The sequence below is a fragment of the Artemia franciscana genome, chromosome 4, assembly GCF_032884065.1.
Source record: "Artemia franciscana chromosome 4, ASM3288406v1, whole genome shotgun sequence".
Lineage (NCBI taxonomy): Eukaryota > Metazoa > Arthropoda > Branchiopoda > Anostraca > Artemiidae > Artemia > Artemia franciscana.
In genome coordinates this window covers 4,287,443-4,301,569 of record NC_088866.1, presented here as the reverse complement: position 1 = coordinate 4,301,569, position 14,127 = coordinate 4,287,443, and the positions used below count along the sequence as shown (strand labels likewise).

The 14,127-nt window shown below is 34.0% G+C and overlaps 1 protein-coding gene across 6 annotated transcripts in view; it reads right to left on the bottom strand.

Annotated features, from left to right (window-relative positions):
• The window catches only part of LOC136025881 (palmitoyltransferase ZDHHC8-like), a 116,177-nt gene extending 106,583 nt beyond the window's left edge, over nucleotides 1-9,594 (bottom strand). For 4 of the 6 annotated variants that reach the window (XM_065701925.1, XM_065701927.1, XM_065701926.1 and 1 more), the window contains exon 1: nucleotides 9,382-9,584. In XM_065701925.1, coding sequence (XP_065557997.1) covers nucleotides 9,382-9,476 — 95 coding nt within the window. In that variant the 5' untranslated portion in view covers nucleotides 9,477-9,584. Of the gene's footprint in view, nucleotides 1-9,381 lie in introns of all 6 variants that reach the window. The other 2 variants (XM_065701924.1, XM_065701922.1) reach the window with 2 other exon arrangements.
• Nucleotides 9,595-14,127: the final 4,533 nt, after the last annotated feature.

Sequence of the window (14,127 nt, the reverse complement as noted above, 5' to 3'; positions counted from 1 at the left end):
AAATGTTAGTAGCACAGAAATACTGCTACGACAGCCATTAAAGAAAGCCCAGAGATTTGGCCTGAATAGACCTTTTGACTTCTTCCCAAAGACACTCATTGGAACACTTAAGAGCATTAGAATTACTGTTCATCTCAAAATACTTTTCCAGAAGAGATAGAGCATGCCCATTCGTCTGACATGAAGAGGCTAAATTTGTTGCTTCTACACAAACTCTTTATATCTTCCTATTAGCTCTGGTACCCCTCAAGGTACTAAACTTACTGGGATTGTTTTCCTGGCTGTCATAAACTACATCCTTTGGTCCCTCAAGGATAGACACAAAGTGTGGACAATTTATCCTTCCTAATGAAATATATACTTGATGGAGACTGCTGTACCGAAATTTGACCTTAACATTACTAGTATGTTTTGCACCAATTGTGGAAGTCTCAATTGCGTCTACAAACCGATTTCCAAGAGCCAATACCCCTCTTCCAGCCTGTAAACAGTAAAAATATACAGTGACAAAGATTTATTTCACTCACTACAATATTCAAAACGTCAGAATTACTTTTTATTTATGAAGATAAACTGTTAAACACATATATGCATCACAGGGTGAACCCCCCCCCCCCCTCTGATACTAGTCTCAAGGACCTCTGGAAAATAAAGGCCTGAAAATACATGTTTTATTATTTTGATCCCCCTCTCCTCACAGAAACATCCTCCAATCAACCTTGCCCCAGGTAGCAAGGGGTACATACCCAACTTCAGACCTTCTAATCACAGAGTTTGAAATCTTTTGCCTAATTCTGTTTTTTTTTTTTTTTTTTTTTTTTTTTTTTTTTTTTTTTTTTTTTTTTTTTTTTTTTTTTTTTTTTTTTTTTTTTTTTTTTTTTTTGACACGATATAATATGTTCACCATCTGTGAAATGTGCTACATTTACTTAGATTGGACTAGTGTTGCCAGTTGCTTGGTCTAAAGTTGCACGACCAAACAGTGAAAATGCACTGAAAACTCCATTTTTCTAGTGAAATGAGCCAAATGAATGATTTTTCCCATCAAAAAATGTGCCGATTTGAAAACCTCAATGCACAACCGCCTCAAAATAGCGCTAAAATGGCACAAACGCGCCCCAACTGGCCACTCTAGATTGGACGTCTATAGACTTATTGTAATATTAGCCTAAGGATTAAAAATCAGTAACTTAAAAATACTGAAATACCACCTTTGGTGAAACCAAACACTATGTGCTTACTGTTTTTTTTACTTCTATATTGAAATACTGACCTTACATTATGTACTATAGCCTACCGTAATTGGAAATGCCTCAAAACTTCCCAAGGGAAAAAAATCATTTACTTTAATATATAAACAAAATAAATGTCCACAATCAGCAAAATAAGCATGGTTAACTTATTTGGTATCATACTCTTAATCTCGGCATGTTTGGTTCAAGCTTAGTGTTGGTATTATTTTTCCACTGACATAAAGTACATATATTGAGAATATACTCCTTTTCGGGTTGAACTTACATTTGTGGCAACGTAGTAATCTGCACTCAGATGGATAAAGAAACTGAGTAAAGATCTGGGAGAAGGAGGTAGGATCTTTTCTTTTTTTTGGAAATAATTATTTCCAAATTTAATATTATTTATAACCTGCTACCATAAATTGAATGAAACTTACTGAAATCACTGGATTTAACTATTAGAGAGGAAATTAGCAGATTTAACGAATTAGCCAGGAAAATAAGAGGATTTTCTCTTTAAGTAGAGAGGAAAATATAGAAGGAATTCACTATAAATAATAAAAAGAGGAAAATAATGAAAGTGACTACCTGTTCATAGCATAACATCAAATAATATGTTTCATGGGTATATTCTGGCCATTTTTATTTTAAATTTAAGACCCTGTGTAGTAGTGCCCAGGCACAGCAATTGCCGAAGTCCCAAGACAGCAGAAAAAGGCAACAATAAAACTAGCTGTTTGCTAGCCAAAAGGGCCATAGAGCAAGCCTTTTTAGCAAATTTTATAGGAAAAGGTAATACCTTGTTATAACACAGGAATCAGACAGCAAAATAGGAACTATGTCATCTGATTTGCTGTCCAGCATTACTGGCAAATGTAACAATTGCTATTATGGCAATTGCAGCTCACCCCCCCCCCATGATCAGATATGACTACAACTACTACTAACCAGTACCAAGTTACCTGAGGCAAACACAGCTGTGTACACTCCTCCTTCATCCCTATCTACTCAAAGCTTTTCTCTTCACAGTATCCCAAGAAGTTCCCATTTCCTTCAAATCCTTTCTTACAAACTCTTCCCAGTCCACCTGGGGATAACCTGCTTTTTGTTTGACCCTAAATGGATGGTCGACAAACTGACCTTTGGTTACCTGTCATCCTTCCTCTCCAAAATGTGTCCTGGGTATCTCAACCTTTCTCTCATTATAGCCCTAGAAAGCAGAATACAGCAGAGTTTTCTATACAGCTTACTGTTTGAAATTCAGTCAGACAAATGGGTATCCAAAACTATCTTTAGACACTTCCCTCTGGAAAATATTTAAAATCTCCGCCTCTGGCTTCTGAAGAAAACATGCTTCAGAACCACATTTCACAATTATTGTAATTGTATGTCACAATTATTATAGCTTCCAATATTCTATTCTTGATTCACATGCTTATCTTCCTGAGGTTCCAAACTTTTCTTAATTGTGAAAAAAAAGTACCTTGGCTAATCTGCTTTTAACATCTTCACTGCATCCACCATCTTAACTATTAATACTACCCAGTAAGTGAGCCCACCTTCTTAATCAATCTTCTTGTTACCCAACATCACTTTTTCACCTGCATTTATTACAAGTCTTTGCTCAACATCATTCTTAATATCAATTTCTAACCTTGACGAATTCCCTGATGAAGATAGCTTGTATAAAAAATTGTTGGTGTTGTTCTAGTGTTGCAAGACTATCTGACATCTTCATTTCTGTCATAAGCTCCTTTCTCCATCCCTATCACAAAAAGGGAAATCCTTCTTGTATAGCCTTACTGTGGCACCAGGGTGGACCTTTTGCAAGTTTTCCTAGCCAGAAACAAGAATGCAAATGGCACTATAGGTTGACCTTGAGAAGTGACCTTGACAGGTTGACCTTGACAATTCAGTCCTTTGGGGATTATGATAGACATTTTAAAAAATAAATATTTTATCCTAATAAACAACACAAAATTTCCACCAGATTTTAATTAATTGATAATGCTTTTAAATTTTTGTTTGTTTTGGTGGGCTTTCTTGGGCTGAATAACCTCCTCCTAGCTAGGTTATCTATTTTGGGCTTCATAATATTGCATAACATTTTAATTATAGCATTTGTGGACATGAATATACAATGAATTGAAGGTGATAGGTTTGAGATTGTTTATGCAAGATTTCAACTCTTGTTGATAAAAGAATAAAACAAGTGAAAAACCCAATTATGGCCAAAATGGGACAAGGATTGCACAAAGGCTTCATTCACCATTGAAGTCCCAGGGGCTCCTTGCTATCCAGTTCAAAGCAGCCTCAAGTGCCTCATGCAGACTTGAGAAGAGGCAATAATTCCCATCTTGCACTGAACCATTTTTTTCTAGTGGCCATAAAAATTTCAATGACTTAAATAGTGTAAGAATTGCAACTTGGAATATTAACAAAGGGGATGTAGTAGATTGTCAGAAAAGCAGCTATGATATTTAGAATGAGCAGATAACAAGCAATCTAATGGTACAACTCAATTACTTTTAAAATCTTTCCTTCAGAGGGATTCAGTTCAGCCACCCAACTGTACATTTACCTGATATTTGGAAAAAGCATCAATTGGGGAAGCAAATGGTACTTTTTTTATATTATATTATTTATATTCATTATTTTTTACATATCTTTTAATATAACATAATGTTTTCTATGTTTGGGAAAGGGAAAAGGAACATCTAAAGGGAAAATGCTGACAAAGTAAAAGTGGCACCATTAGGTTCATTATTGTGTGCTCTTTCTGAATAACATGGCTCCTTCTCAAGCAATGTACCCCACCCCCCTGACAGTCCCAGAGGCAGCCCAATATTTTTCAATTGTTTACTATCTCATGATGTACTATATCTTTTATTCTTTCAACAGATTTGCTGTATTCTTAACAGCTGTATCCACAATATTTCAAAGCATTTGCTTGATAAAAGTATTAGGCTATTTGATACAATTTAAAATGTGGCTAACAGTAAAGGGAATATAATAGCCTAATTGATTAATAAAAGCATGCTGCACATTATAAAGTGAAAACTTCTGTAAGTTTTTTCTTTTCATTCAGTATTTTCTTTTATTATTTTTTTTATATCTTAGGGCTATGTCCAGGACCATCACAGAGGGGCAGCATTGTCAAAAAAGCAACCATGATATTTGGAATGATCATAAAAAAAGAATCCAATGGTATACCTACTACTTTTATTCTATTAGGATGTTTCCTTTAGATGTGTAGAATTACAGTAAATTTACAGCCTATTGTGCTCTGGTACATATGCAGTAAATACATTAAATATACAGCTTACACTAGATATACAGTAAAAATGCAAATCAACAGTAAATGTAAAGTCTAATATGTTCTGGATGACTTTTAGAACAAAGTATCTAAATGGACCAGCTCCACCATAAACACATTCAATCTAGGACAACTGTTGTGAAACAGAATGAGAGTCTAAATAATATATTATAACAACAATGTTTTATTTATCCACACCTACTAAAAGATTAAAGTGGAGCAAGGAAAATTGAAAAAACTAAATGCACAAATAAAAAGAAACACTTAAGTTATTATGGGTAAAAAATCATTTAATCAGTACTGATTTTATCACCTACTCCTCATGGATGCTCAACTACTCTTTGACTGGATTCATAATTCGAAATTTTCAATTCACCTATTTGTAAGATAAAATACCCCAATTTTCATATATCACCTACATAAATCACCTATTTGTAAGATAAAATATCCCAATTTTCATGTTCTCCAAGAATTCCAATTTCCCCCTTCAACTCCCTCCCCCATGTCAAAGGATCTGGTTGGAATTTAAAATTAGAGTTTTAAAGCACAAGATCCTTCTAAATATCAAATTCCATTAAGATCTGGTCACCCTGTCATAAGTTACAAATACCTCAATTTTCAAAATTTACCCCCCCCCCCCAGCTCCACCAAAGAGAGAAGATCCAGTCTGGTTACAGCAGTCATGTATCTTAGACAGGTTTTTATTCTCCCCATCCAGTTTCATCCTGATCTCTCTGTTTGAAGTATTTTCTATGATTTCTGCCCCCCCCCCCAAATGATGCTGGATCTGGTTGAGATTTAAAATAAGAGATCTGAGTTATGAGGTCCTTCTAAATATGAAGTTTCATGCAGATCCAATCACCCCTTTGTAAGTTAAAAATACATCCTTTTTTCTAATTTTTCAGAATTACCCCCCCCCCTTCCCCAACTACCCCAAAGAGAGCGGATCCATTCCGGTTATGTCAATCATGTATCTAGGACTTGTGCTTATTTTTCCCACCTAGTTTCATCCCAATCCCTCCACTCTAAGTGTTTTCCAAGATTTTAGGTTTCCCCCTCCCAACTCCCCAACCCCCAATGTCACCAGATCCGGTCGGAATTTAAAATAACAGCTCTGAGACACGATATCCTTCCAAACATCAAATTTCATTAAGATCTGATCAATGATTCATAAGTTCAAATACTTCTATTTTTTCCAAATTAACAACCCCCCCCCAGATGGTCAAATCGGGAAAACGACTATTTCTAATTTAATCTGGTCCAGTCCCTGATACGCCTGCCAAATTTCATTGTCCTATCTTACCTGGAAGTGCCTAAATAGCAAAACCAGGACCAACAGAATTTGCAATTGCTATATGTCACTTGGTAAATTCCAAGTGCCATAAAAAGGTGTCACAGTAAAACAAAAGCATATCATTGGAATAACCACTGTTAAAAACATAGGAAACTTACAGCCCTCACCTTGGACAACAAGTAAAATCATATTTTGGCATGGGAAGCATTGATCTGTCCTTTGTTTTGCTGACAGGGCACTGAAATATCATAGAAGTGATGAATATAGGCTCATCACCATCTTATTTTGCTCAACATGCAATTTATGGTAGCATTGTAAGATCTTGTTTAAAAGTTGATTTTTTTATTTAATTAGTTTTTAACTAATTTCTAAGCTTTACGTCATTGTCTAAAAACTATTGACAAGGTAAAAAGTTGCCTTTTGGGGTCCCATTAAGGGATCAAAATGGAATGTGCCCTAAAAGCAATTATTGAATTGGGAAAGACCATAAAAAAGGTATCATGTGATGTGTTCACTTTCTTCCAAAATAAATTATGGAAAAAAATAAATATATCTACCCCTGTTGCCTATATGAAAGCTACATTTTGATCTGATATCTGCCCAAGGTTGAGCACTGTCAAAGTACCTGGGATATATAGCCAAATGCTATATATGGAGCCATCAAAGAGACTGTGGATGAATTTCAATTTTCTATCGTGTCTCAGAGCTGTTATTTTAAATCCCGACCGGATCTGGTGACATTGGGGGTTGGGGAGTTGGGAGGAGGAAACCTAAAATCTTGGAAAACACTTAAAGTGGAGGGATTGGGATGAAACTAGGTGGGAAAAATAAGCAAAAGTCCTAGATACATGATTGACATAACCGGAATGGATCTGCTCTCTTTGGGGTAGTTGGGGAAGGGGGGGGGGGGGTAATTCTGAAAAATTAGAAAAAAGGATGTATTTTTAACTTACAAAGGGGTGATTGGATCTTCATGAAACTTCATATTTAGAAGGACCTCATAACTCAGATCTCTCATTTTAAATCTCAACCAGATCCAGCATCATTTGGGGGGGGGACCAGAAATCTTAGAAAATACTTAAAACAGAGAGATCAGGATGAAACTGGATGGGAAGAATAAAAACATGTCTAAGATACATGACTGCCATAACCAGACTGGATCTGCTCTCTTTGGTGGAGCTGGGGGGGGGGGGTAATTTTGAAAATAGAGGTATTTGTAACTTATGACAGGGTGACCAGATCTTAATGGAATTTGATATTTAGAAGGATCTTGTGCTTTAAAACTCTAATTTTAAATTCCAACCAGATCCTTTGACATGGGGGAGGGAGTTGAAGGGGGAAATTGGAATTCTTGGAGAACATGAAAATTGGAGTATTTTATCTTACAAATAGGTGATTTATGTAGGTGATAGGTGATACATGAAAATTGGGGTATTTTATCTTACAAATAGGTGAATTGAAAATTTGGAATTATGAATCCAGTCAAAGAGTAGTTGAGCATCCATGAGGAGTAGGTGATAAAAATCAGTACTGAGTAAATGATTTTTTACCCATAATAACTTAAGTGTTTCTTTTTATTTGTGCATTTAGTTTTTTCAATTTCCCTTGCTCCACTTTAATCTTTTAGTAGGTGTGGATAAATAAAACATTGTTGTTATAATATATTATTTAGACTCTCATTCTGTTTCACAACAGTTGTCCTAGATTGAATGTGTTTATGGTGGAGCTGGTCCATTTAGATACTTTGTTCTAAAAGTCATCCAGAACATATTAGACTTTACATTTAAGACCATAAAAAAGGTATCATATGATGTGTTCACTTTCTTCCAAAATAAATTATGGAAATAAATAAATATATCTACCCAAGGTTGAGCACTGTCAAAGTACCTGGGATATATAGCCAAATGCTATATATGGAGCCATCAAATGGGATGAATTGACACAAATATAATTTTAAATAAACTAAATGAGAGCATAGAATTAGCAATCCAAAAATGTCTCTCTTTTTGTTCTAGCATAACTTTTTCTGGAAAGCTGCTATTCTGCAGTTCACTTAAAAAAGAGAATTGAGTAGTAAGTTTATATTGTCTTTATTATGGTATTAGCCTATAAATAGGGCTATTGAGAAAGAAACATCTTAAGAAAACAATTTGGTAAATATTTGCTGTTCATAGTATTGACTTATGAATAAAGTGAACATACCACTTCATGCCTTTTTTATACTCTTTCCAAATATACTAATCCCTTTTGCCACAAATGAATTTTACCCCCACCCCTACATATACTAATTCAGGGTACATAGGCTATTTGCAGATTAAAGGGATGCAGGTAAAGTTTATGTCTGATACAAATGAGAGGTAAGTTTAAAGCCAGAGAGAGAAAAAATGTCTGAAAATTGAGGTAAAATGTTGTTTTTGTCCAAATTTCAATTTGTATAAGCCTGTCATGTAGACAAGTTTCAGAAACCTATAGAGGGAGAAGGAGTAGAGGTAGGTACTTCAAAGTATCTTCCTGGGACACTTTGGTCTGAAGACACATTGCTGAAAGTTTCATTTTCCTAACCTAACCCTTTTCTAAGATAGCCAAAAGTAGAATTTTACCAAGAATCATTTTCTTAACATGTTTCCTTCTCAATAACCCCAATTACAGGCTACTACCCTTATTTCAGTTCAGGGATCTTGTAGGGCAGGCTATACATCTAGGCTATCTTAACAAAGAAGCATTGAGGGTAAAATTATAGCAGTTCATAAAGCCTACCTGACTTACCAATAGAGTAAACATACCACTTGATGCCTTTTTTATGCTCTTTATGAATATAATAATCACTTCTACCATAAATTCAAATTTAAGCATTTTTTGAGCTTTTAAAAATGATAAATTTTCAAAAAATTATGACAGTTCATATAACTGACTTACCAATAAAGTGAACATAGGCTGCCACTCAATGCCTTTTTTATGTTCTTTATGAATATAATGATTGCTTTTATTGCAAATCTAAATTTCAGCACTTTTTGAGCTCTAAAATATGGCATATTTTCAAATAAAGTATGAGTTATTGCTTGTTTTCCAAAAAATATTGCTACATTTTCTCAGTGCTATTTATTCCATCATTTTCAAAAAATAAAGCTACATTTTCTCAGTGCTAAAATTATTTATAATAAGATTAGTTAGGTTAAAAATGCTTAAATTTGAATTTATGGTAGAAGGGATTATTCCTTCTAGGAATAATGATGCCCTAAAGGGCATCAAGTGGTAATGTTCACTTTATTGATAAGTCGATTATATGAACTGCTATAAATTTACTGCTTTGAGTTGTAGGTTCCCAGTCCCCTACCTCAGTTACAAAATCCTGTATATACTTGTATTAACCACTAATGAAGACTTAAACCTTTTGACTAGGCTATTTCCCTCAATTATTTGCATCCAATATTTGTGCTGCTAAGAGCTAAATAACTGGACTTGTTCAATAAGTTATTAGAAGTCATTAGAATAAGCAACATTGAACATGGGTACAGCCTTTAGGACTAATAACTCACGGGAAGTAGAAGAAGCATCCAGTAGTCCCCAATAAAAGAATCCAAGCAACAGTTGCAGGAAGAAATCTGGTTTTCGACTTGCATTTCTCTCCCATGCTTTCACAATTACTTAAATAATCAAAGTTATCATAATCGATTGGATTTCACTTCCAAAAACAGTCTTCACAAATTCCAAGGATTCTAGCACTATCTTCTTTTCATCTCTAAGCGATAGAAATGAGCCTCTTGTTCTTTTACTTGTTCGGTTACTTATCTGACTAATCCAAGCGTTTTATGAGACGCACATGACGTCAGAGGTTACCCGGATTACACCCTCGAACGCTCAGGATTACTTGTCCGTGGCCTTGCACTTTCTAACCCCGAAAAAAAGATTATTGAGGACAAGTTAAGTCAATGATACATATTTTTTTAAATGGATAAACATGTGAAATCGTTAAGTCTAGAGAAAAGCCAAGGAAACTGTAAATAGTGGGAATAACCTTAGCTTTTCAGTGACATGTAAGTAATTTTATGCATATTCCTTAGGATCTAAAAGGTTTTTGGTGTTTTAGGCCCGTCTTGCATAGGCTAAGCTGCATAAGGAGTCAGAAGAAAAGTTTTTTGGTTATTAAAAAGGTTGGTTCTTAGGAAGGCAGCTATCACATTGGTGAGTTAGTCAAATATTACTATATCAAACAGGCCTAGTTTCTAAACCATCCTATAATTTTTAGTTGAAAAAAATTTAGAATGATTAGTCCAACACCTATAGCCTTTTATATAGGCCTAGTCTATATTTTTTGAGATTGCTATTTAAACTGGATTTTTAAGGTAAAGTAGGGGTAAAATTTTACTTTAGCTACTTTTGGCTATCTTTGAAACAGGTTAGGCTAGGAAAATGAAACTTTCAGGGATGTGTCTACAGGCTAATGTATGTCCCAGGAAGGTATTTTGAAGTACTACTTCTACTTCTTTTCCTTCTAGAGAGTCCTGAAATTTTCGGGTGCCTTATTTTTTGGTTATCAGTTTCTTTTTCTCTAGCCTTAGTTCTGAAAAGACAATTCCTATTGATTGAGCAGAACTTAAGCCATAACACTGGTTTTTTTTTTAATTTTTAGAAATAGTTTTTTATGCCACCTTATTATAGGTTAAATATATGGCTTATATTATTTATTCTCCATGAATTTTTTGTTTATTTGATTTCATTGATGTCAGTTGCTTTCTGTTAAAAATTCATTTATTTTTTTACATCAAGCTTCTTCTTTTGTGAAAAAATTTGAACTGTTTTCTTTTTACATGTTGTATAAAATGTAAAGGAATGCCTGGCCCTTCATTTCATAGATTCAACTAAAAGTCTTTGAGGCATTACATCTGACACATTTTAATGTCTTTTTTAGGTGACATAGGACACCATTAAAGTTTTGCATTTGCTTTGCTAAAAATTGTCTTAAAAAGTGCCAAGTTTAGAGAGTTATGTTAATATTCTTCTTGCTGATCAGTATAATTGTTTTTAAAATTCCTTCTGTTTAAAGCATTTTAGAGAGATTCTGAGCCAACCATGGGTATACTGTTGTCACAAATGATTTTTCTCAAATGGGCTGGTGGAAAACCAATAGAACATATAATTTCTCTTTTTTTATTATTTCAAGACTAGAATATCACAAAACTAAGAATTCATATTGCTGATTGTATCTTAAGTAAATACAATCCCTGATGGAGTTTTGTTGATACCTGTCTTAAAATTTATTTGTCTAAATAAAATACATATTGTTCATGGGACAGCAGTGAAAAATTGGAGCAACTATGACTTGAGTCGTTTTTTGTTTTTTTTTCAATATTTTCTTTTTCCAAATAATTTTTGTTCTCTGGTGACATTTGTGTTCCTTCCAAGTGGCTGGCACTCCAGGTTGAGAATCCTTTATCCAAAGGGCACAGGTTTAATTCCTGGCATTAGCAGTTTATTTGGTTTGGGACAAAGGTCAGTGATGTGACTCTGTAAGTTGAGCCAGAATTGGCCCAAACTTAACAGGTTACCTAGAGAAATCTAGGGTCTGTAAGCAGGAAGGGCATGCAAAAACATAGGATGACTGGCCCCTAGCTTCCTATTGCAATTCCTGGCTAAAGGACCACCTGGTCCTTTAATGGGCTTCTGACTTAGCCATAGAAGATTATTTTTTATATCCATTAAATATAAGTACAAAGGAAGAAATGTCAGTAAGGTGGTCCTTCCTTTTCAATGAATTGTTGATGTACAGACAAGAGTGTAGGTCACAAGAGGTGGCTGGTGAATGTTTTGCAAGGTTTAAAAATTTAGGGCAATTGTTCAGGCTGGCAACTGAGCACAAAAGTAAAATTTTGTGAATGGTTTTTCTTTGTGAATGTTATATTTATGTAATGTCAAGCATTTTAAAGTTAATCTTCATTGTTTTGTTTTAATTGCCTTGGCCCTAAGACTTTAGTGTATTAAAACGTACTTATGTCCATCCATTTTCTGTTAAACAGAGAGGAGTTTTATGTTTCCTAGCTTCAATAAATTTATATACAATTTTGAGAACAGGTTTACGAAGTAGGTCAAAACTTGCAAATGGAACTGTGGTATGACTAATTAATTTGTAAGAAATGTATATCAATTTAAAGATTTAAAAAATCATGTAGAAAACAAACAAGACAAATAAAATAAAAGTATCCCTTTACAACCATTTAATGAAGTATAACAAATGTAGATCATCTCTAAGATTGAAATGAACAAAGCTTCAATTATGAATCTGTTTTTTTTAAACAGACTGAAGGGGCAAACCTCCAAGCTATGACAAATTCTATCTCACTTTTGGTCTCTTTCCTTTTCAATGGGAACTTTCTTTGGATTTTTTTCAACCAAGTAAAAACAGTAGGGACAGGATCAGGTATAAGTGACCTTCCACTTAGCCTACATACCCAGGGGAAAATCATGCAGCTATACTAATAATTGGTAATTTTTTTGTTGATCATATTTTTGATTTACAAATAAAGTGAACATACCCCTTGATTCCTTTTTTGTGTTTTTTACAAACATAATCAGTGCTTATATATAAATATACCCAAATAGTTTTTGGGTATAAAAAAGGTTAAAACATTGGTCTCAAACTTACTGTTTTGTTATTAATCCATTTTTTAAATGTTGTATAATCTATGAGCACTGATTTTCCACAATTAAGTTGGATTAATAAATTATACAATATTATGCTGTTTTTCTTCTTCTTTGATACCAAATTTTCAATTAAAGTATGTGTTTTTGGTCATTTTTGACAAAATAATGTATGTTTTTCACTGCCAAAATTTGTTAGGTTAAGTAAGGTCAAAAAGTGCTTAAACTTGAACTAGCAATATAAGCAATTATTATAATTGCAAAGAACATACAAAAAGGCATCAAGTGGTATATTCACTTTATTTGTAAGTCAAAATATGAACAAAAAAAAAATTACCCCTAACATGCCTAATTTGCTAATATAGGCTATGGCCCAAATTTTATATTTCAAATGTGTTCTGCCACCTTTTACTTGTTTTTCCAGTTCTTGTTTTGCCACAGCTGCTTCAATTAACAGGTACTAGGGTTGAGGGATAGATTGGCAGAATCAATAGAAAATATGTAGTTTCAGCTATAGATTTCCATATTAGGAGGGTTGAGGAAAATAAATTACAAAGAGTCATCTTTTTTTTACCAGGTTTTCTTCTATAGGTCTACAGGTCCTTCTCTTGGCTTATACCACATCAAGCATTATATAACCAGAGAAGAATAAGTGACAAAAAGCTATATATATATCAGCACATGCTATTTAACAATGACTTTTCTAGTGCTTAACTATGACCCCTTAGTAATATTGACAAAAAATGAGTATCAGAAAAAGTGAAATTTAGTGTAAATGACAATCAGGAACTGGATACTGGCTCAAGGGGGCCAAAAACAGGGCTATATAATTGGAGTTCAAAGAAGGTGGAGATTTTTTAGTGAAAAAAAAATTTCGGTAAAATTCTAGTTAATTGACTTCTTGCTATCTCAAAGAGGGTTTAGGTTAGGAAAATGAAACTTTCAGGGAGGAATCTACAGACTAAAGTGTGTCCTGGGAAGGTATTTTAAAGCAACCACCTCCACTTCTTCTCCCTCTAGAGGGCCCTGAAATTTGCCAAGATGACAGGTCTATACCTATTGAAATTTTGACAAAACAACATTTGACCTTAAATTTCAGTTACTAGTTGCTTTTTCTCTGCCTTTAGTTCTGGAAATGCGATTCCCGTTATTTGAGTAGAATTTTGAGCCATATCAATGTTTTTTTTCAAAATTTAGGAAGTGTATTTGCATATCTTTAAAACCTTATAAAATAGAATTGAGCAAAGTTATGAAGCTGAAAACAATTTTGTCGTACTTGAGTTAAGCAGAAGATATATTTTGCAAGGTTTCACTTTTATAAGACACATATTTTTAAAGGTCATCAAAGGTCAGGGCCCTCTAGAGGGAGAAGGAGTGGAGGTAGTTGCTTCAAAATACCTTCACGGGACATACTTTAGTCTATAGATTCATTCCTGAAAGTTTCATTTTCCTAACCTAAACCCTTTCTGAGATAGCAAGAAGTCAATTAACTAGAATCTTACCAAACTTTCCTGGCTAATTTAGGATTTTAAATTGATTAGCCTACTGAAATTTTCCTATCCTATGCAGTTGAAATATTTTCCCTCTTTCAGAGAATTAAGACAATTTATCACAATAAAAAATATCCGAAGCATCTTGAATGGAAT